This window comes from Pseudophryne corroboree, chromosome 6 (assembly GCF_028390025.1).
Source record: "Pseudophryne corroboree isolate aPseCor3 chromosome 6, aPseCor3.hap2, whole genome shotgun sequence".
Taxonomy (NCBI): domain Eukaryota; kingdom Metazoa; phylum Chordata; class Amphibia; order Anura; family Myobatrachidae; genus Pseudophryne; species Pseudophryne corroboree.
In genome coordinates this window covers 645,037,373-645,063,394 of record NC_086449.1, presented here as the reverse complement: position 1 = coordinate 645,063,394, position 26,022 = coordinate 645,037,373, and the positions used below count along the sequence as shown (strand labels likewise).

The following is a 26,022-nucleotide window of genomic DNA, read 5'->3' as shown; positions in this document are numbered from 1 at the left end:
GGCCTTGTCTCTGTGACTTTCTTGACCAGAATAAGAACATACTGTATTGCCCCCGATTATATTTTTTTTAGCAATACGCCATTTACGATATTGGAAGGAAGAACTCAGATGCATCTGTACAGCGTCACACTCCAAGGTCAGCACAGGACATCCCCGGCCTACTGGCCTAATACACATGTCTAATATAAATAATACCAGATGGCCATAAAAGCTTAAGAATACTTAATATATTATTTCCTCTGACTTACTTGCTTGTTAAAGCATTGCTGGTGGTCTGCTGATGTCATTTCACATTTCTTTCCACTGGAGTAAAAATAAATTTTAGATATCTGTTATAGGTGTTAGCCGCACGACACCCCCCCCCCCCTCCCCCCCCAGAAAAAATAAAAAATAAAATTGAGAGGCATCATCCAGTCTCGAGTCAAGGGTTCCATCCTGGCTTGCCACGAGCAGTGTCAGGATGGAGATAATCCCCTTTCCAGCTGCTTGTAGGTGGTGTGGTGGATAGGTGCAGGGGGGACATTCAGCAATTTAGGGCCACCGTCAGTGTCGGATTTGTCACTAGGCACATGAGGCACGTGCCTACGGGTGGCACCTGCCGGGGGCGGCAAGGCAGTTCCCTCCCTCCCCCCTTGCATTGGAGCAATGGCACTGCAAGGTCGGATTTCCAAGCCTACAGGACCCCGCAGTGAAGAGGCCCACTAACCGCTGGCATTACAGTGAGTCACAGTGACTCATTGTATGCCGCCGTCAGACAGTGTCCCGGCTCCCAGTCTGTAAGTCCCGGCTGGAGCAGGAGAAGGAGCTGCTCTCCCCTCTACTATCAGCTCCTCCCCCCAGACTTTAGTGCTGCTGATGAGGAGGGGCACTGCATGGGCAACCGACACCGCAATGTAACGGCCGCACTACCTCCACATCCACGCACGTTGCCCCCCCCCGGCCACCTCCTGTACAGCACACTGCGCTGGGCAGCACCCCCTCCCCAAGCCACTGCCTGCTCCCCACACCACGCTGGCCCAGCCCCGGCAGTCTCCCGAACCACTGCTGCTACACACTTCTGCCCTGCATCAAGCTGGGCAGAGCTAAAGACAGAGACGCAGTATGGAGCCAGAGGGACAAATTGAAGCCAGCGCTGATGGTGGTGAGTGAAACAAACACACACATTCACTCACTCACTCACTCACTCACTCACTCGCTCTCACACTCTCGGGGGTACTTGGTGCAGTTTGTATAAGGGGTTACCTTGTGTAATCTGTAAAAGGGGATTCCTGGTGCAATGTGTAAAAGGGGCTACCTGGCGCAATGTGTATAAAGGGCTACCTGGTGCATGGTGTATAAGCGCTACCTGGTGCAATGTGTACAATGGGCTACCTGGTGCAATGTGTATAGTGGGCTTCCTGGTGCAATGTGTATAATGGGCTACCTGGCGCAATGTGTACAGTGGGCTACCTGGTGCAATGTATATAATGGGCTACCTGGTGCAATGTGTGTAATGGGCTACATGGTGCAACGTGTATAATGGGCTACCTGGTGCAATGTGTGTAATGGGCTACCTGGTGCAATGGTGTGTAATGGGCTACATGGTGCAATGTGTGTAATGGGCTACATGGTGCAGTGTGTATAATGGGCTACCTGGTGCAATGTGTGTACTGGGCTACTTGGTGCAACGTGTATAAGGGGCTACCTGGTGCAGTGTGTATAATGGACTACCTGGTGCAGTGTGTATAATGGGCTACCTGGTGCAGTGTGTATAATGGGCTACCTGGTGCAGTGTGTATAATGGGCTACCTGGTGCAATGTGTATAATGGGCTACCTGGCGCTATGTGTATAATGGGCTACCTGGCGCTATGTGTATAATGGCCTACTTGGCACAGTGTGTATAATAGGCTATCTGGTGCAACGTGTTTGATGGGCTAGACAAAAATATTTTGAAACCCCACAGGACACTTTTGGTATGTAGATCAGTAATTGATACTAAAAACCAACATATAGGCTGTGTCTAGATAAAAATTCTTTGTGACACTAGGTTGGTGGTGCTCCCAGATAAATATTCAAAACGACTAAATGCAAGAAAAGTTTTTTACAAAGATGTAAAAAGAAAGAGACTATGGGGGTAATTCTGAGTTGATCGCAGCAGCAAGTTTGTTAGCAATTAGGCAAAACCATGTGCACTGCAGGGGGAGCAGATATAACATTTGCAGAGAGAGTTAGATTTGAGTGGGTTATTTTGTTTCTGTGCAGGGTAAATACTGACTGCTTTATTTTTACACTGCAATTCAGATTTCAGTTTGAATACACCTCACCCAAATCTAACTCTCTCTGCACATGTTATACCTGTCCCCCCTGCAGTGGACATGGTTTTGCCCAACTGCTAACAAATTTGCTGCTGCGATCAACTCAGAATTAGGCCCTATATGCCTATTCTGGGGCACACTTGTAAATTAATTTTTACAAAATTAGCTTTTAATAGTTTATTTTAAAATACTAGGCTTTATGCGACAAATAGAAGTTAATACTGAAACGAATACTACATCTAGCATCAATTTGCTTTATAGAATAGCGAAAATATAAAGACTAGGTATCCGGAAAAAAGATTCCAAAGAGTTAATCTATCAATAGTTTAATATAGGGAAATGTGGTCGCTCTATTCACCACCTCTTGTTATATGTGAATATGAAATTCATAGATTTCTATTATATAATGAAAATGTTGGGAGTAGGTATGTACTTCCTTTTTCTATTTTGCCACTTTAAATAAGTGTTTATAGCAAGTGTAACACTGTAAGGGTGCAAGGTGCCGTTTCCTGGGGTATATGGCAGCACGCAGCAGCTGAGGAACAACACAAGTCCAGGTTCTGGTACAACTGGCCCCAGCCAGTTTTATTATACAGAAAATAAAACAAACACCAAAAGAAAATACCTTGCCTGTCCGGCACTAACTAAACACAAGATGTTCCTAACTATCACTAAACAAAAACCCCACAGAGTTCTCCAGTAAGCACTGTATCATACTTGCCTACCTGACCCTCTCCATGAGGGAGAAAATGCTCTGTTCCTGGACTTTCCTGGTAAAGTATGATTGCCATCACCTGTGGTGAAACACCTTTCTTATCAATTAACTAGCTCACCACAGGTGATGGCAATCATACATTACCAGGAAAGTCCAGGAACAGAGCATTTTCTCCCTCATGGAGAGGGTCAGGTAGGCAAGTATGCACTGTATAGCTTACTTGTATCAGGAGCGTGTTTCTCTCACAGAGATCCTGCAGTCTTCCCAGGCAGTCTGCACACCCTAATCAGGCCAGCAGCTCTATAACACTCTTACACAGCTTAAAGCCTGATTAGCCTTCTGTGAGGCCAAAGACCCGAACTGGGCCCAATGTCTGGAACTTGCCCCATCTCTCTTTCAGGGCCCTTACCCAGCTTTTCCAACAAACTGAAAAGGTTCTAACAAAACAAAACATATTCCTAGAAGTTTTCATTTTTCTAATACATGTAAGACAAGAACCTGGGACAAACATACCTGCCCTCAAACACTATCCCAGTGTTCTTGTCACATATCCCCCTCCCCTGTTTCGACCTAGGGGCCGGAACACTTGTAGCCCCCAAACAGAAGATGCGGGACAATGCATCTGCGTTGGCCAATTGTGTACCCGGTCTATGTTCGACAGTAAACTTAAAATCCTGCAACGCTAGAAACCATCTAGTTGCACGAGCATTCTTGCCTCTATTTACATACATCCATTTTAAAGGGGCATGATCCGTCACTAGTCTGAATTGTCTACCCAAGAGGTAATATCTCAAGGTATCTAGTGCCCACTTAATGGCCAAAGCCTCCTTTTCCACAATGGCATACCTTTTTTCATGCTCATTGAGTTTCCTACTCAAATAAATGATAGGGTGTTCGTCCCCATCTCTGGTTTGGGACAGCACAGCGCTTCATGCTCATTGAGTTTCCTACTCAAATAAATGATAGGGTGTTCGTCCCCATCTCTGGTTTGGGACAGCACAGCGCCTATCCATACCTCTGAGGCTTCTGTCTGTACCACAAATTCTTTTGAAAAATCTGGTGTTATCAATACCGGTTGTGAACACAAAGCCACTTTTAACGCTTGGAACGCTTTTTCTGCATCAGGGTTCCATTTCACCATATTTGACTGCTTCCCTTTGGTAAGGTCTGACAACGGCACCGCTGTGGTCGCAAAATTGGGAATAAACCGTCTATAGTACCCAGTTATTCCCAAAAAAGCCCTTACCTGTTTTTTATTCACTGGACGAGGCCAGTTTTGAATAGCATCAATTTTATTCAATTGGGGCCTAATTAGACCTCTGCCTATGGTGAAGCCCAAATATTTGACCTCCTCCATTGCAAGGCAGCACTTCTTTGGGTTAGCAGTTAACCCTGCCTCTCTGATTGAGTCCAGTACTGCTTGTACTTTAAACAAATGGGACCCCCAGTCTGTACTGTGAATTACCACATCATCCAAATAGGCAGCTGCATATTTTCTATGGGGCCTCAAAATTTTATCCATCGCCCGTTGAAAGGTTGCTGGAGCCCCATGCAACCCAAAGGGTAACATCTTATACTGGTACAGCCCCTCCGGAACCGAAAAGGCAGTTTTTTCTTTTGCGCTATCAGATAAAGGTATTTGCCAGTAACCATTGGTCAGGTACAATGTGGTGAGAAACCTGGCTGTTCCCAGCCTTTCTATAAGCTCATCCACACGGGGCATGGGGTACGCGTCAAACTTGGACACCTCATTTAACTTACGAAAGTCATTACAGAAGCGTATGCTACCGTCGGGCTTCGGGATGAGAACTATGGGACTGGACCACTCACTGTTAGATTCCTCTATGACTCCAAGTTCTAACATGGTTTTAACTTCTTTAGAAACAGCTTCTTGCTGAGCTTCAGGAATCCTATATGGCTTTAAATGAACCCTGACCCCTGGTTCTGTGACAATGTCATGTTTTATTATGGTCGTTCGGCCAGGGAGCTCTGAAAATAGCTCCCTATTTTGGATGAGAAATTCTTTAACCTGATTGTTCTGATCAGCTGATAATGTCTCTGACACCTTTACTGCGGGAAGCAACCGAGGTGAAGACACCGAAGGGCAAGGCTCCGCTGACAGAGACAACCTATCTTTCCAGGGTTTGATTAAGTTAACATGGTAGATTTGTTCAGGTTTTCTCTTTCCTGGCTGGTATACTTTGTAATTAACCTCATTCACTTTTTCCCTAATCTCAAATGGACCCTGCCATTTAGCTAGGAATTTGCTTTCCACAGTGGGTACCAAAACAAGAACTCTATCTCCAGGAGCAAATTCCCGTATCTTGGCACTCCGGTTATATACCCTCTGTTGAGCACTTTGGGCCTGTTCCATGTGCTCTCTGACAATAGGTACCACGGCTGCAATCCTATCCTGCATTTGTGTTACATGTTCAATAACGCTTCTATAAGGAGTGGGCTGTCCTTCCCACATCTCTTTGGCAATGTCCAACAACCCTCTGGGGTGTCTACCATACAACAAATCAAATGGAGAAAACCCCGTAGAGGACTGAGGAACTTCTCTGGCGGCCATTAACAAGTAGGGCAACAAACAATCCCAGTTTTTCCCATCTCTCTCAACAACCTTTTTTAACATACTTTTTAATGTTTTATTAAACCTTTCCACCAACCCGTCAGTTTGGGAATGGTAGATGGACGTTCTAAGGTGAGTGACCTTAAATAATTTGCACAATTCTTTCATGATCCTTGACATAAATGGAGTACCTTGGTCAGTCAAAATTTCTTTTGGTATTCCCACTCTACTAAAAACCTGCACCAGCTCCCTAGCTATCGCCTTGGTTGTGACAGTGCGTAAAGGGACAGCCTCAGGATATCGAGTGGCATAGTCCATAATTACCAGGATATACTGATGGCCCCGAGCAGACTTTAACAAGGGCCCCACGAGATCCATGGCTATTCTGTCAAACGGGACCTCTATAATAGGCATGGGAACTAGTGGGCTCCTGAAATGGGGTCTAGGGGCATGATACTGGCATTCAGGACAGGAAGAACAATATTCAGACACTTCTTTATAAACCCCTGGCCAAAAGAACCTTTGTAAAACTCTTTCAGTGTTTTTTTCTGCCCCTAAATGTCCTGCGGTAACGTGACTATGAGCTAAATCTAGTACCGTTCTCCGATAAGGCTGGGGAACTACCAGCTCTTCCACCACATCCACACCCCTTTTGACAATGTGGTACAAGAGCTCATTACAGATGGCCATGTGGGGATACGTAACCCTGTCACCTGGTACCACAGGTCCTCCATTAACAACCTTAACATTCTCTCTAGCCTTTATTAAGGTAGGATCCTTTAACTGTTCAGACGCAAACAGATCCTTCTTTACCTCCAGGTCAGGCATGCTTTCAGTTCTAACTACTATGTCTCTGTTCCCAGCAAGAGGGTCTTCACTGGATTCCCCATCTGTCCCTTCCCCAACCAAACTAGCAAAAGGCAAAGGGTCAGAATATTCCGAAGACACACGTACATCTATGAAATCACCGGTATTATCAACTGGCTCTTTACTTCTCACATCTGTTGATAAACGTGATTCCCACAGTTTCCAAAAATGAGAAAAATCCCTCCCTATTATGGCCTCATGCACCAAGGTGGGGACCAGTCCTACTTTAACAATTGCTGACCCACAACAAGTTTCTATATTCACTTCAGCAGTGACATAATGTTGGGTATCCCCATGTATGCAAGTTACCCCAAGAGGTATTTGCTGGACCTTTAAGGGGTTCACTAACCCCGCTTTCACGAGGGTAACTCAACTTCCTGAATCTAGCAAGGCCTCTACCCGGTTACCCTCTAAGAACACATCACACATTTGTTTTTCCAGCTCAGGTGAAGGTACCACAGTACAAGCTAACCTAGCAAAGAAAGACATTCTGCGACATTCAAAGGCAGCATCACATTGCATGGGTTCTTGCGTGACTGGGCAATTGGCAATAACATGACCTGGCATACCACACCTAAAACATTTAACCACACGATTATCAACCCGTTTGGGCAGCATAGACCGTTCTAGCCCCATTGGCCTGTCTCCAGGGCCAGTGTTTACAGTCTCTCCAGCCTTGCGTTCTCTTAACCGCCCAGCAACATTTTCCCACGGAACAGTCTTACCAGTCTTTACTGAAGGGCGCTGTCGAGGATCTATGGGTTGCTGGGTGGTCATCAGTAGTTCCTCTGCTGCCAAATACCTCTCTACCATGTCCACTAATTGGTCAGCAGTACCCGGGTCTCCATCGCTCACCCACTTGCGCAGGACCATGGGCAAAGATCTCCTCAAGTAGCGGTCCATGACGATTCTTTCAACCATCTAGGGACCAGTTAATGTCTCTGACTGTAACCATTTTTTTGTTAGCTGAATAAGGTCGTGCATCTGGGAGCGAGGCGGCTTCTCCATGGCGTACACCCAATGGTGCACCCGTTGTGCTCGTACTGACAGCGTGACTCCCAGGCAGGTCAGGATCTCAGTCTTTAGTTTATCATAGTCCCGAGCCTCAGCAGGTCTTAAATCAAAGTATGCTTTTTGGGACTCACCTGACAGAAAAGGTGCCAGCAGGCTGGCCCACTGTGCTTTCGGCCAGTTCTCACGCTCGGCAGTCCTTTCAACCGTGGTCAGGTAGGCCTCCACATCATCAGCCTCTGTCATTTTCTGCAGGAAGTGACTGGCCCATATAGAACTAGAGCTGGTCGGAGCACTGACGGCCACATCTCCAATCCGGGCTGCAAGGCTCTGCACCACTTTTGTTAAGGCCTCTCTATCCTGACGCTGTTGCCTGTAAAGTTCGTCAACAGCTGCCTGCTGTTGTCTCCTATTTTCCTCCATTGCCACTTGCTGCTGTCTCCAATTTTCCTCCATTGCCACCTGCTGCTGTCTCCAATTTTGCTCCATTGCCACCTGCTGCTGTCTGTTGGCCTCCTGCTGAGCCGCTGTAGCTTGCAGCAAGGCTTTAAGCAGTTCCTCCATGTCGACAGATTTTTCAGGTGGCTTTGTAGCTGCTTTCACCCAGGACATATATCAAATCCTCAGGGCGAGTCTCAGTAACTTCACACTGGGCTGTATCTGCATAAACCACCGTTTTCTGCAGGCCTCACAAAGCTGCTGCTTTCACTTATGCGCAGAACGGCATGCTCGCATTCTCCACCTAGTTGTAACACTGTAAGGGTGCAAGGTGCCGTTTCCTGGGGTATATGGCAGCACGCAGCAGCTGAGGAACAACACAAGTCCAGGTTCTGGTACAACTGGCCTAAGCCAGTTTTATTATACAGAAAATAAAACAAACAGCAAAAGAAAATACCTTGCCTGTCCGGCACTAACTAAACACAAGATGTTCCTAACTATCACTAAACAAAAACCCCACAGAGTTCTCCAGTAAGCACTGTATAGCATACTTGTATCAGGAGCGTGTTTCTCTCACAGAGATCCTGCAGTCTTCCCAGGCAGTCTGCACACCCTAATCAGGCCAGCAGCTCTATAACACTCTTACACAGCTGAAAGCCTGATTAGCCTTCTGTGAGGCCAAAGACCCGAACTGGGCCCAATGTCTGGAACTTGCCCCATCTCTCTTTCAGGGCCCTTACCCAGCTTTTCCAACAAACTGAAAAGGTTCTAACAAAACAAAACATATTCCTAGAAGTTTTCATTTTTCTAATACATGTAAGACAAGAACCTGGGTCAAACATACCTGCCCTCAAACACTATCCCAGTGTTCTTGTCACACAAGGTATGTATTTCTATCCAAAACACACCACCTATCAGTCGTGTGGATGACACATCCCTCTGAATATAACAAACAAAAAAACCCTTTCAATACAAGCTCGTTATATATCCTTCAAAACAGCAGCATTAATTCATTAAACATGCATTTGGTATTTCATTGACTATAGCAGGAATGGTGCAACTGTGTGTTGCCAAAGATCTCAAAATCTAATGTTTAATGGGCTAAAGATCTTAAAATCTGTGTTTAATGTGCTACCTGGTGCAATGTGTATAAGAGGCTCTTCCTGGCGCAATGTGTATAAGAGGCTCTACCTGGCGCAATGTGTATACAGCAGTCCCTGGCACCCTGCCCCCCTCCCCTCCGCATCAGTGCAGCGGCGCAGCATGGCATTCTCCTCTCATACCGCCACAGTAGAGCACCAGCTATTGGAGGGCGGACAGACAGGCGGGTTGGGTGGTATGGCTGTAGAGGCTCCTAGCACCCAAGCACAGGTACAGCTGGTGAGCTGTAAACAGGCGGGGGGGTTGGATGTTCAGCGACCGATATTGTGCTTGTGGGCAGGAGGGGGGCAATAAATCCGGCTCTGGCCACCAAAATGAAATGATATCTCCCCCAATGTGGTGCCCCTGATCTCCGTGGTAGTCTCTGTTTTACGAAGACAATAACGAAGGATGGAAAATGTATTTACACATTAAGTAAGGATCAAATAGAGATGTCTCTTATGTAATAGTGTTTAATTATCAGCATGATGTGTTGTGAGATGTCTGTTATCTCCACGGATACGGAACATAGAATATTAGTGTTTCCTGCCTTAGCTTTGTGTTGCTCAAAGTGACAGTGACAACTTGAAGGAAAGATGATTTCACAAAGAGGCAGATTTCCATTGTCTAAAATCTGTTGGATCTTTATTTCCATAGTATAGAACAAATATGAAGACGTATCTGAAGAATGAGTATTACAGTAAATAAAGAAAAAAGGTAATAAAGCACCATGGAGTATACTGTACTTGCACAAAATAAACAGATGTTAATAATTAACCGTTAATTAATTGCCCAATTTTGGTGTTAAAATGTGGTGAAAAGATTAGACCTTTTTTTTTTGACATAAGCAGGCCTTGTGTATTAATTGTCACTACTGCAGGAAAGAGGTTGCACAGCGGATGTGAAGGCTTCTGTCCCAAGAACTGTATTAGAGTGATGTTAATGGTTTTTTTTTATATTCTCATTATATTTGGATTAGTATCGGCAATAAGGACATTTTGATACCTAACTATGATTTTGCTCATTGTAATTGTCACAGAGTTAGATTAAGGTTAACTTAACATTTTGGACCTAGTTTAGGCTACTTCAAGATGTGGACAACTCAAGAATATTAGTCTTTGCACCAGGCATACGCAGGGCCGCATTAATGACTACATTGGCATGGAGCTGAAAATGATCAAGGGCCCATTGTAGGGATGGACATCAATTTCTGATGGTTCATAACCATCAATGTTTTCATTCTAGTATTAGTGTTTTCACCATTCGATGGCAGCGTTCCAGTGTAGCCGCCATCAAATGGTGTAGATTCAATGGCCATCTGATGTTAAAATACAGCTCAATTCAGCTGTTTAACATCAGGAATGGCCACAGGTTGCTTTGCACATGCGCAAACCGGATTTTTTTGCTGATGTGCAAATCATATGAATATTTTTGTACATCTAATTCTTTTGTTGTGATGGTTAAATACCAGTGCATTGAAAGTTTTGAAGGGTGAATCCCAGCCTTCATTTGATGGTGGACTTCTTCCGATATCCATCCGTAGCCTATTGTAGCCTGTTGTAGCCTGTTGTGAGCAGCGGAGGTGTGACCATTACCATGTGGGCATGTACACGTCTAAACTATCAGCCCTAATAAGTCCCTACACATGTGAAAGTAGAAAAGTTGCATCCTTTTGTGAGGAAAATAGAAATACAATGATTTATGGCCAACTGGGCAAGTGGTCATCACAATGCTTCTTGGTGATGGGCCTATTTTTTTTTTTTTTTCCAATAAGTGTTTATTGATTAAAGGTAATAACAGGTTATTGCAAGTTAACGGTGACAGCAGTTACAGGTCAAATATCAATATGTCAATTTTGGTACAAGCAACGACTAATTGCAAACTTAACATGGCCTACTGTTGGGAGGATTCCCTGGCCATGGCCTTATCTTGAATTCACGGTCGCTTCCGGCCTTTCTAGGTGCTGGCTGTCTCAAAAAACATTCCTACATTTAAGAACAGTAAACAGAACAGTTGAGTATAGGGTGAAAAGAGAGAGAGAGAAAAATGGAGAATTGAGGGGGGGGGAGGGGTTATAGGGTCTGAGAAGGGGGGGTAAGGGAGGAGGGGTAAGGTCATAACGTCTCCCCCATGTCTTGTCCGGTCGGGGGTCCGCAATATGTGCTTCTAGCTTAGTCGTTCCCAAGAGGATTGCAGCAGAGCCCAGGTAGGGGGTGAAGGCAACTGATCTAGGTCACTATGTCAATGTCGAGTATGTTTGTGAGGCCTTAAATTCCAGCCAAGGGGACCAAGTAGTCGTAAACCTTTGATTCGTCTCTGGTGTCACCCGCAGTTCCTCCATAATCATATACCAATCTACCCTGGCGACCCACTCTCTCACGGTAGGAGGTTTAATAGATCGCCAGTGAACCGGGATGACCGCTTTGGCTGCGCTATTGAGAAACTTTAATAGAGATTTTTTATATGTTGACAGGGGCCATGAAGTACAGTTGAGGAGCCAGAAAGTAGGCTCCGAGGGAACCCCTGGGTCCACCAACCCTTTTGAAATTGCTATAACTTTGTCCCAGAAGGGACGAAGGACGGGGCAGCTCCACCAGATATGCATCGGGGAGCCCGGTTGGCTATTACATCTCCAGCATGTGTCTGGTACATTGGGGAACATTTTAGCTAATGTTTGGGGACACCTGTACCAACGAGATAAGACTTTAAAATGTGTCTCGAGGACCGAATAACTAGAGGAGCTGGCAAAGGTGGCTTGGAAGCTCCTCTCCCAGTCCTCCTCTGACAAGTCGACCTGCACATCATGGCCCCAATCTCTAGCGTATTTGGGTAGATCTGGGAATTTATTCTCAATCAGTAGTCTATAGCATCTTGAGAGGAAGTGTGTTGGGCGAGAAGGTTCCAGGCAGAGGCTCTCAAAAGCTGTTAGTGATCTGCTCAGGTTCGGGCGTATAGTACTCCCCGTGGCAAAATGTTTTAGTTGAAGGTATCTCCAGATCTCTGAAGGTGAAAGGTTCCACTTAGATTGCATTAAGGGGAAAGGGATCATCTCTCCACGTTCCACCAGCCCACCAACCCGCGTCACCCCCACCCTTTTGTGATGGGCCTATTTTTATGTGGTTGGCCTGGAGCTGTATTACCATTTGCCCCATTGTTAATCTGGCCCTGGGCATACATCATTGACATTGACATCTATAGTCTAAAGATGCCGATTGATAGTGTAGTTAGTAAAGGTTAAAGTCACGTTACCCTATTTGTATTCAATAATTAATATTCATTTCCATACAAAAAGCAATTAAATACAAACACCTGCATAGTACCCTTTAAGAATTAAATAGGAAGCTTCATTTCTGCAGCAGTCCAAAGGAAATATAAATGAGTAATGGAAATAGATGGTTGTGGCTATATTGTCACAATGCTAATGAATAAAGAAGCATCAGCTGAAGAGGTCAATACACAGTCAATAAGAAGAGCTGCTGATGGCTATCATCATCATCATCATCATCATCATCATTATCACTGTGCACCTCACACTAGCCCTCTGGTTGCGCCTAATGAGAGACTTATCTGGGACTATAGATCAAGCAGTGAAAAGAGCAGAGAAGTGAACCAGTGGAGAAGGGGTGTGGTATACAAGATCTACATGCATTGGGTCTACAGTCATTAGATCAGTGGTGGGATTCAAATAAATTAACAACAGGTTCTATGTCCTAATGACCATTTTAAGTATACCAAAAGATAACCCGAAAGGTAGTTCAATAATTCATGCATTTAATACTCAAATAAGAACAATAAAAGAGGTACACAAAACTAGATTATGTTATAAGAGTTGTAAAATACCTGACAAACTGTTATTGAAGATATTTACATATTGCTGTTTGATTGGCGTCCTCACTTGCAATTTTCTTTGCTTTTAACCGAGCATCATCGGCTGTGTGATTTATCCTTAACCATCTTTTCACTGTAGGAGTAGGATTCCATACCTTTAGCGGTAGGCCAATTAGACTAATAGTCATTATGTTTGATATATTAGAAAGTTAGGCGACTTCTGGCAGCACAGGACACCACCACTGGACTTATGGCATCACAGGACACCACCACTGTGACTGGACTGATGCAGCACAAGACCTTGTGTATACACTATTAGTGAGATCCCAGGAATAAACTCTAAATTTGCTCAGCAGCTTTTATTTATAGATACAGTATACATTATATTGTACTTAGCTGTCCTGGAATAACCATCACTGGTCACATTAATGATTAAGGCTTTGACACTGCTACTAGATATTATAACGTATCACTATTCCACACATAGTAAGAATTTGTAATGTGCAGACAACCATGCTATCTAGAAAGATTGTCTTGTTATAACAGTTTAGCTGGACTTCCATACTCTGCTGTGCGGTGGTACTTGAGCTACTTAAGGTGTGTACACACGGAGCGATATGGCTCAGCAATGTTGACTATATAGTCAAAGTCGCTAAGAAAGTTAGTGCATGTCGCTCCATGTGTACTAGAGATGTGCGGTGGGCACTTTCGTGTTTTGGTTTTTGGATCTGGATCCTCGCTCGTGTTTTGGATCTGGATTGGTTTTGCCAAAACCACCCTTTCGGGTTTTGGATCTGGATGATTTTTGAAAAAAACACAACAGCTAAAATCACAGAATTTGGGGGTAATTTTGATCCAACTGTATTATTAACCTCACTAACATTAATTTCCACTCATTTCCAGTCTATTCTGAACACCTCATACCTCACAACATTGTTTTTAGGCCAAAAGGTTGTACAGAGGTAGATGGATGACTTTGCTAAGCGACACAAGTGTGCGGCACAAACACCTGGCCCATCTAGGAGTGGCACTGCAGTGGCTGAATGTCAATTTTTCAGGCCACTACAGCATCTTCTGCACACCCCTGGATTAAAAAAAATAATTCTGCACCACTAAATTAATTGTATGTGCAAAACATGGGGCGTGCAGGAATTTGCCCAGATGTACAGTAATGCACGCACAATATTGGTGGACTTATACGGCAGTACCGCTGAACTTATACGGCAGTGCCCCTGGACTTATACGGCTGCACCACTGGACTGGACTTATACGGCAGTACCACTGGACTGGACTTATACGGCAGTACCCCATGACTTATACGGCAGTATTCCTGTACTTATATGGCTGTACCACTGGACTGGACTTATACGGCAGTACCCCTGAACTTATACGGCTGCACCACTGGACTGGACTTATACGGCAGTACCCCATGACTTATACGGCAGTACCACTGGACATATATGGCAGTACCCCTGGACTTATACGGCAATACCCCTGGACTTATACGGCAGCACGACTGAACTTATGGCAGCACAGGACACTACCACTGGACTTATGGCATCACAGGACACCACCACTGTGACTGGACTGATGCAGCACAAGACACTACCACTGGACTGATGCAGCACAAGACAGCACTGGAATAACACATAAGAGCAGGTCACCACCCCACGCGCCACACCACTTTCCCGCACAGACACTGAGGAGACACGTCCTCTTGCTACACTCTCCAAAAACCGCGAGAATCCGACAGCGGGATGATGACATTTTGCCTCGTTCTGGTCTCCAAGTGTGGCTGGAAGTCCCGAGCCGGGCTCGGGACGTGAAGTTCGGGGGGTTCGGTTCTCAGGGAACCGAACCTGCTCATCCCTAGTGTGTACACAGTGAGCGATAGCGATGCGCGTCCCCGCCAGGTCGCTTTTGCTATGAAAAATAAACTGTGCAGGCAAGTCAATTTCGACTATGTCGCTGGAAAAGTTAAAACATCCACCTATTTAAATGAGTTAGTCAAAATCGCCCATAGCCAAAATCACTTGCACACTAAAGGTGCATACACACGGAGCGATATAACTGAGCGATTTTGACTATATAGTCAAAATCGCTCAGAAAGTTAGTGTATATCGCTCTGTGTGTACACAGGCAGCGATAGCGATGCGCGTCCCCGCCAGGTCGCTATCGCTGGGAAAAATAGTCTGTGCAGGCAAGTCAATTTTGACTAGGTCGCTGCAAAAGTTAGTTAAAATCGCTCATGTGTTTTGTCCCTAGCGATTTTTCCCAGCGATAGCGATCTATAGCCACCCCCCGCCGCCCATTGTGTTACCTCGCGGAGGCTGAAGAGGGACAAACCAGCAGCACAACAAGCAGCGTTCAGGAGCTCCATACACTCGGGTAATATGCACACAGCTCCTCTCCTCAGCCTGGCTAATGGTTTGGGAGGGGAGGTGGGGAGAGGGGGGAGATGCCACTCTGCAGTGTCAGGCCGGGGGAAGGGGGGGGAGAGATGGCGCTGAATGTGTCACTGTAGCCAGGCCGCGCACATTAGTGGTCAGGTCCGCGTAGTGTGTTCCCCCTCTGAGGCTGAAGTGCTGTGAGAGCCGCTGGCACAGCGTCATTGTACCGGCACTGCAGCTTAGATCATTACTCTGGCATCTGACTCACTCTGTGTCCGTGGAGCAGGACCAAGGTACATGAAGGGGGTTTATGATAGTGCTGTGCTGTCAGTCTATGGGGAAGGGGGGGAATGATGGTGCTGTCCTGTCTATGGAGGGGGGGGGGGGGACTGTGATGGTGCTATGCTGCCTGCGGGGGGGCAGGGGGGGTTCGGGAGGATGGACGGACGGAGATGCTGTTGTCCCGCCAGTCTATGGGCGGAGCATGGTGGTGCAGTACTGTCTGTCACTGGGGGGGTTAGAGAATGATAGTGCTGTTCTGTCTGTGGGGGTGGGGGTGGGGGGTTGGTACTGTCCTATCTGTCTATTGGAGGGGGGGGTGATAGTTCTGTCTGTCTATGGGGAGGAGGAGAATGAGTGATGTCTGTCTATGGAAGGAAGGGGGCTGTTGGGGGGGGGGAATAATAGCTATTTCATAGCTTACAGTCTATGGAGGGGGTGGGGTGGTAGCTGTGCTGTCTGTTTGTGGGGGGGTTGCTTGGTGGAATGATGGTGCTGTGGCTGTATATCTATAGAGGCTAGCGGGTTGCTGGGGGGGGGCAATTATGTGCCCGTGCTGTCCGTATATGGAGGGGGGGGTTGCTGGGGTATGGGTTGGCTGCGATGTCTGTATGTGGGGGGTGCCTGCGCTATCTGTATGTGGAGGGAGGGTGGGGGTGGATGCGCTATCTGTATGTGGAGGGAGCGGGGGGTGCCTGCGCTATTTGTATGTGGATGGAGCCTGTGCTGTCTGTATGTGTGTGTGTGTGTGGGGGGGGGGGGGGTGCCTGCGCTGTCTGTGTGTGGTGGGTGCCTACGCTGTGTATGGATGATGTAATATTAAACACTATGTGCACCGGCCGGCTACAGGGACACACTCAGCACCATCCCACTGTGCAGCCACTCCCTCCACCCCCGGACCCGACTACTGGAACGAACTTCACCGGATAATAGGTGAGGGTTTTTTTTGTTTGTTTTTTACAGGTACCCCTATTGGATTCTACTGGACGTGATTCTCGGCGTGGGATGTAGGTAAGTAATCTGTCTCTCATTTTTACAGGTACCCTTATTGGATTCTACTGGACAAGTGGACGTGATTCTCGGCGTGGGATGTAGATAAGTATGTGTGAGTGTGTAAGTGTGTTTAAATAAAGTTTTACTTTCACGGTGTGTGAGTTGTGTTTTTATTTGAGTATTTATTTTGTTGTGGAACTACAGGTACCAGCGGGCCTGTTATTTCCCCGCATGCTGGTACTTGTGGTTCTCCAAGTACCAGCATGCGGGGAGGCTTGCTGGGACTTGTAGTGCCACAGTAAAAGACAATATTCTTTTTATGTCATTTTGAAAGGCTATCAGCCTCCCATCCACCGCCCACGGATGGGGGGGACAGCCTCGGGCTTCATCCCTGGCCCTTGGGTGGCTGGAGGGGGGGACCCCTTGATTTAAGGGGTCCTTACTCCTCCAGTGTACCCCGGCCAGGGGTGACTAGTTGGGGGGGTAATGGCACGGCTGCAGGGACCAATATAAAAGTGTCCCCCGGCTGTGGCATTATCTCCCTGGCTGGTGGAGCCCGGTGCTGGTTTAAAAATACGGGGGACCCCTATGTCTTTTGTCCCCCGTATTTTTTAAACCAGGACCGGATGCAGAGCCCGGTGCTGGTTGTCTAAATATGGGGGAACCCTACTCATTTTTTCCTCTGTATTTTTACTACCAGGACATGCTCAAAGAGCCCGAGGCTGGTTATACATAGGAGGGGGGACCCCAAGCTATTTTTTTTTAAAAACTTTTAGCTATTTAAATACCAGCCACCCTGTAAAATCGTCCTATATATGACACTCCCCCACTCATCCCCTTATTTAAATGAGATAGTCAAAATCTCCCATAGCCAAAATCTCCCATAGCCAAAATCTCTTGTATAGTTAGACAAAATCTCTGGTAAAGTTAGTCAAAATCTCCTACTGCCAGTTCAAAGGAAATGTCTCAGTCAAAATCTCTCATAGTCAAAATCTCCCCGTGTGTATGCACCTTTAAGGTGCATACACACGGAGCGATATAACTGAGCGATTTTGACTATATAGTCAAAATCGCTCAGAAAGTTAGTGCAGATCGCTCCGTGTGTACACAGGCAGCGATAGCGATGCGCGTCCCCGCCAGGTCGCTATCGCTGGGAAAAATAGTCAGTGCAGGCAAGTCAATTTTGGCTATGTCGCTGGGAAAGTTAGTTAAAATCGCTAGAGGCCAGCGATTTTTCCCAGCGATAGCGATGTTGCGGGCGGCGGCGGGTGGTGGCGGCGGTGCGGGCGGCGGCGGGTTGCGGTGGCGGTGTGGGCGGCGGCGGGTTGTGGCGGCGGTGCGGGCGGCGGCGGGTTGCGGTGGCGGTGTGGGCGGCGGCGGGTTGAGGCGGTGGTGCGGGCGGCGGCGGTGCGGGCGGCGGAAATTTACCTTTATCTTGCAGAGTTTGGCAGCGGAGCGGTACCAGTTTCAAAAATGGCGCCTCAGCGTCATTTTTGAAATTCAAGATGGCCGCCGCGAGCCAATCACGGCTCGCTGCGTCATCGCCCCGCCCCCTCCCGCTGACTTATATAAGTCAGCGCGAGGCAGCGGCTTTCAGTCCGACGGCGGAGGAGGAGCGGAGAAGAGCTCCTGAAGACTGAAGACGCCGTGGAAGTCCTGGATGGGCGGCGGCTATGCAAAAGAGCTTAGCAGCCGCCGCCCACCAGGTGAAGACGCCGGAGCAAGACCCCAGAAGCCCTGGGGAGGTGGCGCCCCCCCAGGTGAAGACGCCGGAAGCCCTGGGAAGGCGGCGGCCATGCAAAAGAGCTTAAAGGCCGCCGCCCCCAGGTGAAGACCCAGTTTAATAAAGGATTTTTTAAAGAATGTGTCGTGTTTTTTTTTCAATATTTTCTTTACAGGTGGACTACTGGTGCCAGCGGGCCCTTTATGTCCGGGCATGCTGGCACTTGTGGTTCTCCAAGTGCCAGCATGCTGGGGCAGGCTTGCTGGGACCTGTAGGCCACCTGTAAAGAACAATATTACTATTGAAAGGCTATCAGCCTCCCATCCACCGCCCACGGATGGGGGGGGACAGCCTCGGGCTTCACCCCTGGCCCTTGGGTGGCTGGAGGGGGGGACCCCTTGATTTAAAGGGTCCTCACTCCTCCAGTGTACCCCGGCCAGGGGTGACTAGTTGGGGGGGTAATGGCACGGCCACAGGGACCAATATAAAAGTGTCCCCCGGCTGTGGCATTATCTCCCTGGCTAGTGGAGCCCGGTGCTGGTTTGAAAAATACGGGGGACCCCTATGTCTTTTGTCCCCCATATTTTTTAAACCAGGACTGGCCGCAGAGCCCGGTGCTGGTTGTCTAAATATAGGGGAACCCTACTCATTTTTTCCTCTGTATTTTAACAACCAGGACTGGCTCAAAGAGCCCGAGGCTGGTTTTACATAGGAGGAGGGACCCCACGCAAAAAAATTTTTTTTTACTTTTAGCTATTTAAATACCAGCCACCCTGTAAAATCATCCTATATATGACACTCATCCCCTTATTTAAATGAGATAGTCAAAATCTCCCATAGCCAAAATCTCCCATAGCCAAAATCTCTTGCATAGTTAGACAAAATCTCTGGTAAAGTTAGTCAAAATCTCCTACTGCCAGTTCAAGGGAAAAGTTAGTCAAAATCTCTCATAGTCAAAATCTCTCCGTGTGTATGCACCTTTAGTCAAAATTGCTGGTAAAGATAGTCAAAATCTCCTACTCCCAGTTCAAGGTAAATCGCTCATAGTCAAAATCGCTCATAGTCAAAATCGCTCCGTGTGTATGGACCTTTAGCCCAGGATACTCTTGCTTTGCTGGCAATAGCCCACGGCAGCACTGCTGAGGGACTATGCCCTGATCTATCTTCTGTACATATATGAACTATATAAAAATATGTTTTATTTGTGATATTTGGAAATTTGTGGGGTTTTTTACATCTGTTCCCATTTATTTCAGTAATAATCATTGAATATCTTTTTGGATTTTTTAGCGTCAAGATCCGGTGAACTCGGACTGCATTTCATCCCGCCGTTAGGGGTCTATTCATGAAGCAGCAAAAAGAGTGGAGAAGTGAGCCTGTGGAGAAGTTGTCCATGGCAACCAACCAGCGGCTCCGTACAATTGTAGATTATACAAATTATAAATGTTACTTCAATGCTGATTGGTTGCCATGGGCAACTTCTCCACTGGCTCATTTCTCCACTCTTTCCGCTGCTTCATGAATAAACCTCTTATACCCCTTCACATCGCAAATGCCAGGTCCCACCCGGGAATTGAAAACGGGTGGTACCCGGCATTGGACCCTAACAACTGGCTTCCCTGACCCGGCAATATGCTGGGTCGGGTTGCCAACAGGGGTGGGGACCGCGGCATCATTGGGGGCAGGGGCGGAGGCGGCGCTGGGAGTTGAGATCATCTCCCTGCCGCCTCTCCCTATGCAGTGAACAAGTCCCAGGTCGCGTCAACCCGGTAACCCGTTCACACTGCACCTGACCCGGTATTTAACCCGGGTATAACACTACTTTAATATTAATTTATCAGAGCAGCGACCCAATATCCTCAGCCTTTACAATAGAAGGCAATTAGCCTAGTAAAAGCACTGTACAATAAATTGCACCACAGTGATTGCTTTATGTATATTTAGAAGCAATTCTACAGCTGAGCTCTTTGATTTACGTCACTCATATGATTCCTCTATAATATTCTATTGTTTTTACATATGAACATTATAATCTCTTCTCCAGGAAATGAACTATACATGATACAGAAACAGCTTTAGTTAATCATGTCACTGGGTACTGGTGTAAATTATTATATTATAATTACGGTGTTCTCGGAGTTATATTGTTCTCTTAAAACATTGTTCCCATTAGAGCAAAAGTCTAATAACTCAAGCGCGTGCTATAAGAAGCCAATGAAATGTCTTAAATAACTTTGTTGCTTTTGGGCACCAGTGTAAAAAGTATGGGGTTTAGATTTTTCTCATAACAAACGTGCACTTCTGCAGAACTGTTATATTTCTGAAAGTATATTACTCCACCGGGACACCTGGCAGTTCTCAGACACACCGTAAGGAGCCATCAATGAGAATCAGCTGGACTATATCACAGTTTTCGGATGAGAAAAGCAGTGATATGTGATATTTCATGATGAATAAGGCCTTGAAAAGACAACTTCAAAAGCACTGAGATTTACTAACATATCTTTTGAGTCAATAACCTATAAAAGGGGAACTGACAATGTTATTCATTAAACGTTTACTCTAGTTACGAAGAATTCCTAATTAAGAATTAATAATAAATTAAAACCATTAATTTAAATACTTTGACAGGACTAGGGAGTATTCTAGGCTGCACATATTCCCTAACACCAATTTGATGGTTGGCATGCTTCACAGGCCGAGTATCTCCAACATTCCACTCGATACATTACATTTAAGGGATTATGTGGTCGCGTCCATTGGGCCATCCCTAGTCCTTCTGAATCTCTGGTTCAGTTGTATACAGCACCCTCAATGCCATGAGTGCCACTGTCAGAATGCGCAATTACAATTGAAATGCTCCAGCTATGCTTTGTGCTTATTTTTTTCAGCTAAGATTGTCTAGCACAATGTAATGGGTCAGTTACCTTTGGGGGAAGTTGTCTATAGGCTGAGAGGAGGAATCTCCAGTGTTACTGTATCCAGACTGTGCATGTGGAAGGAGGATCACACCTGGCAGTCAATGCTAGGTGATTGCCAGAAATATTTGTCCTGCTACTGCCTACCTGTTAATAATGCTGTGTACTGACATTTGCTCTAACTGTTTCACAATCGCTTATACCTGCTCCCTTGTCTGCTGACTATTGCTTACTGAACCATCTTTGTATAACCGGCCTTGCGTCTGTCTGCTCCTTGATACTTGCCTAACCTGTGTACCAAACCTTTGGATTGGAATTTCACTAAATTCATGCCTATTCTAGCTCATTAATAATCATAGTGCACCAGACTCTTGGAACCAGACCTGGGCCATGAGTTTGTTTCATTCTTGTCTGTCATTAACCTGCCTCACATGTATCAGACAGGATTGTCTATTAGTTACTTTCCTCCGTTAGCATCCACTATACATGTGAATCCACCAGTGCTACATATACATATGTAGATTTGAATCCCACTGCTATATACTGTAATCTGTTCTTCTGGTAAAAAGAATATAATTACAACATATGCATGTCACAAAAGTATATACAGGGTTGAGTATCCCTTATCCATAATTCATAATCCCACATTTTTGGGTCCCCTACTGAGATAATGACATATATATTATATGTATATATAGATATATTATGTAGATATATAATATGATATATATGTATATTTGTCGTTATCTCAGCAGGGGAACCAAAAATGTGTGATTTTGAATTTTGGATAAGGGATACTCAACCTGTGCTAAATTTGGCACAAAACCGTAATTATTGTAAACATTGTACACAACTTTTCATTAGCAATGTCCAGCACGGTCTTATGCCAAACACATACATTTGCCTATACAGTAAATTGATACATACTGTAACCAGTAGAGTAAAGTTGCTTATGTGGACTTCAAAATGGCTGTGGAAAGAATCCAATGGCTCTAATTGAGGAAACTGAAGTCTATCCTCAGGGGCAGTTTAAGAGAGGAAGGGACATGTGTGCAGACGGCAGGAAAAAAAAAGACAAATAGGCTCTGGCACTGGACCAAAGTCTACAATGCATGCATAGATACAGTACCTGGGAAAATTATGGTAGCCATGTAGGAAAAAGTAAATGCAGTTGCACACTCTAATTACTAAGAATGCTGAAAAACAAAATACGTTTGATAAACTCTACAATTAACTAAATAGTACACCTGGCTATAAATGCTTGCCCAGGGACCTGATTGGCCAAGCAGTCAGCCCGTTATGCTGGGAGCAAGGGATCATGTGACCGAGAGGACTGAGAGAGTGGCAGAACCAGCAACAATACCCTGGAGAGGGAAGATGCACCGGGGCTGCCGCTCCCACAGGTGTCCAGGTAGGTGCCTGCTGCTCACCATTCCCTGTGCAGATTGCTTTGCCCCTCCAACACTCACAGTGCTCACCCTGTAGCGCATTTTTTGGGGTGAGTAACCATGCCTCCTCCAGTACCCAGACCTGTTCCCGTTGTCGATGGCCCTACTAATATTATTAACACAGTACAGTATATCTAGGACTTGCGTATAATTGTGTCTGTTCTACTATGTAGACAATAATGTAGGAACCTGTGATGCAAGTGGAATGTCTTCCCATAACTACCAGTATGATCAGATGCGAAACTGCGCGAGACCCCGTTCTGGCTCAAGGGCTCACAACGGCATAAAAAGGTTGGGTTGCGCAAGTGCATCGGCAGCTGGCCCCTTACTTTCATTGAAGGTGTGACTTGACAGTTGATACTGGCTGCCTCCTCTGAGGGTTCTGGATCATTGTGCCTGTCAAACTCTGAGCAAGAGTCTTGGAGGTGCTCCATATGGGTCACTTAGGCCTAGTCAAAATGAACGCACTGACCAGGAGTTTTACATGGTGGCCAGGGTTGGATCAGCAGTTGGAAGATATGGCCCGAGAGTGTCCTCTGTGTTAGTCTGGTCAAAATATTCCTGCTCCCGCTCCGTTGCACCCATGGGAGTTTCCATTCACTCCGTGGCAGTAGATTCAAAATGCTTAAAAAAACAAGTTGCATCTGAGAGGCTTGTTTGTGTAAACAGACGCATAGATTCATAGGATGCATTCAGCCTTGTGGTGTTTGGGGAGTTTTTTTGATTAGGAAAAAAAAAAAAGTGACATCCCACTTCATAACTGTAACCAGAACTAGGCCTTTAAGCCTGATTGACCGGCTAGGGCAGGTTGAGTACACTACAGTGCACTGCATGTAAGTGTAGCACACCACCTGGGTACTCAGAGTGTGCCCATTCATTACAGTAGGAAATGTGGCCAACTTTAATCCATCATTCGCGATGGGGCAAGTCCTGCATTGTTTATATGTATTGCACATATCCAAGCAGTGCTACAAAAACACCGGTGTATTTGGATAAGATCAGGGTTTAGAACACACTTGCCTATTCATCCGAAACAGTCGGGAGACTCCCAAAATCGGTTGATGCTCCCGGCCGTCTGGACGAGTGGTCAAGTCTCCCAAACCTGCTCACCTCCCAGCCGCCTATACCACCCACTTTCCGAGTGAAGTGGGTAGTACAGGCGGCTGATGACATGGTCTGCATTGAAACACGTCATAGTGTAAACAATACCGCACACACACACACAGCATTGTATAGTGTGAGGAATGCCAACGATAATGGCATGGCCAAAGTGGGGTGGGCAGATACAGGAACACTGACTGCTGTGTCCCAGGTGCAGCAGTTGTTATACACGGCACTGATGCCTGGGGACAGGCAGACACACACAGATACTAAAAAGTAGATTAAAAGTTTGATGGTGGTTCAGTAAGTAAGGTAACAAGATCTCTCACGTGTGCATTCTCTACTTCATTCTAATTTCCCAGCAGGCCAGAGCAGGTAGACCACTGCTTCCCCTCACGGCTATTACACTGCACCTCATATCAGTCATACTGTCCCAACATCAGCTGTAACATGGCGAGGCTGGCGGAAACATGGTCACACATTTAGGTGCATAGTGTGATCAGATTTGTGCATCTAAAAGGCACATCAGCAGCTCAAATTCATCACCAACTTGTTAATGTGTATGGTGATAATGTCACATCACAGAAACAGGTTTGGGTTTTGTGGCTGCCTTTCAGAACGGCAGGACAGACGTTCAAGATGAGCAGTGATCCAGCCGGCCAAGCACGTCCACCACAGATGACAATTTGTGCTGCATTGAAGGTCTGATTCAAGTGGAGAGACGCATTGGAGTTAGTGATATTCATTTAGGGATATTCAGCATGCTGTCATGTCCTGGCTTCAGGCGCTTGACACTGATTTCTTCTATGCTGGGATAGATGCCTTGGTGTACCGTAGGAACAAATGCTTAGATGAGTATGGGGATTATGTGGAAAAATAATCTATATTAAGGCCATACTATTGATTATACATATATGCACAAGTTGAACAGATTTACACAATGATGGGTCTTGTTACCTTACAGATGTGTCCTCTAGCAGTGTTGCTGCATGCACGCTGATCGCTGCATAGCAGGGTGCTTGCGTCCGGACTATAACTGGCAATGAGGCTGGGGGCTGACTGCCTTTTAAGGACAGGTCGGACCAATCAGTCACAAGACAGGCCCCTAACACAACCTTATACTGCTGCTGGGGAGCTGCACATGAAAGCAGTGGGGTGTGTTCCAGGTAATTAGCCCCAACTGGAACATTAAACCACTGCTCTCTGACAACAGCCCCTCTGGCAGCCCAGAGATACTGCATGAGAAGAGAAAATAGAAGCACATCTGGCAGCACAGAAGTACTGTAACCGGGAACCAGAAATGGCAGTGTCGTGACAACCACTGACTTGAAAGGAAAAAAAATTACATCAATTTATAAAATGTTTCCAAAACCCATTTTCTATTGCTCTATTGCTCTGTTCAAACTGTTTATTTTAAGCATAGTGTGAAATTGTAGTGTTAAAACACAAGTAGTAGACAGCTTAGCAAGGCCAGACTGGCCCTCTAACACTTCTTGCAAATGTCAGAAGGGTTGACTGCCTGCCGAGCGGCTCTACCTCTCTGCACTCTGCTCAGCCTAAATGCTGGGAATGGGACGTGCATCGAGATCACACCCCTGTGACTTATAACATACCCCCTGAGGCATGGCCATGCCTCTTTTTTCTGTGTGTACAGAGGAATGTTGGGGCTCTATTATTAATAATTACTATTATTCAATCACCTGCTGTAAATTTCCACAGGTGAAAAAGGGTGGTTGTCTTGGGCTTTAATGCCCAAGGCTATGCAATTACGCTTCCTTTTTCTCCCGATCTACCGCGGCTAATTGAATCCCAGCCCTAGAGTATGGAATTCAAATACTTGTATGTAAAGTTACAATCAGAACTATTGATTCTAACATATCAAAATTCCTCTATCAAAAAACGTTTTCTTTAACCCCAGCATAAGCTCACGGGCTCTTTGGAAAGGTGTGTCCTCCTTATTGCCTATGGATGATATAAGACAGGAGTTGTCAACTCTTGGCATGCAAACCACTTGTGGATATTTGGAGTGGCACCTGCTGGGTGTGAGCTGCTCATCCCCTTCTCCCAGGGCCAGGCTGTGCCAGGTAGCACAGGGGAACCATACTGAATGGTTTTCAGACAGTTGTGTAGTATTGGACAGCAGTGGGTGTATGAAGGAATAGTATGTGACCAGAGGCTTCTGTTGCTGCCTCTATTCTGCATTGATGTTACTCCCTACATGGACCTGCACGGAAAGTCCTCTCTGAGTAGTGTCTTACACTATAAGAATTCAGTCAGGAGTATGATGTTACTGGGGAATTACTG

At 46.1% G+C, this 26,022-nt stretch overlaps 1 protein-coding gene across 3 annotated transcripts in view; it reads left to right on the top strand.

Moving 5' to 3' along the window:
• The first annotated feature begins 588 nt into the window (after positions 1-588).
• Positions 589-26,022, top strand: part of PDLIM4 (PDZ and LIM domain 4) — a 520,316-nt gene continuing 494,882 nt past the window's right edge. The window contains exons 1-2 of one of the 3 annotated variants that reach the window (XM_063928187.1): positions 589-1,141; positions 9,696-9,755. Coding sequence is in view for 1 of the 3 variants with exons in the window: in XM_063928188.1 (XP_063784258.1) it covers positions 1,136-1,141 (6 nt within the window). In the remaining 2 variants the exon portion in view is untranslated. The remainder of the gene's footprint in view (positions 1,142-9,695; positions 9,756-26,022) is intronic. The other 2 variants (XM_063928189.1, XM_063928188.1) reach the window with 2 other exon arrangements.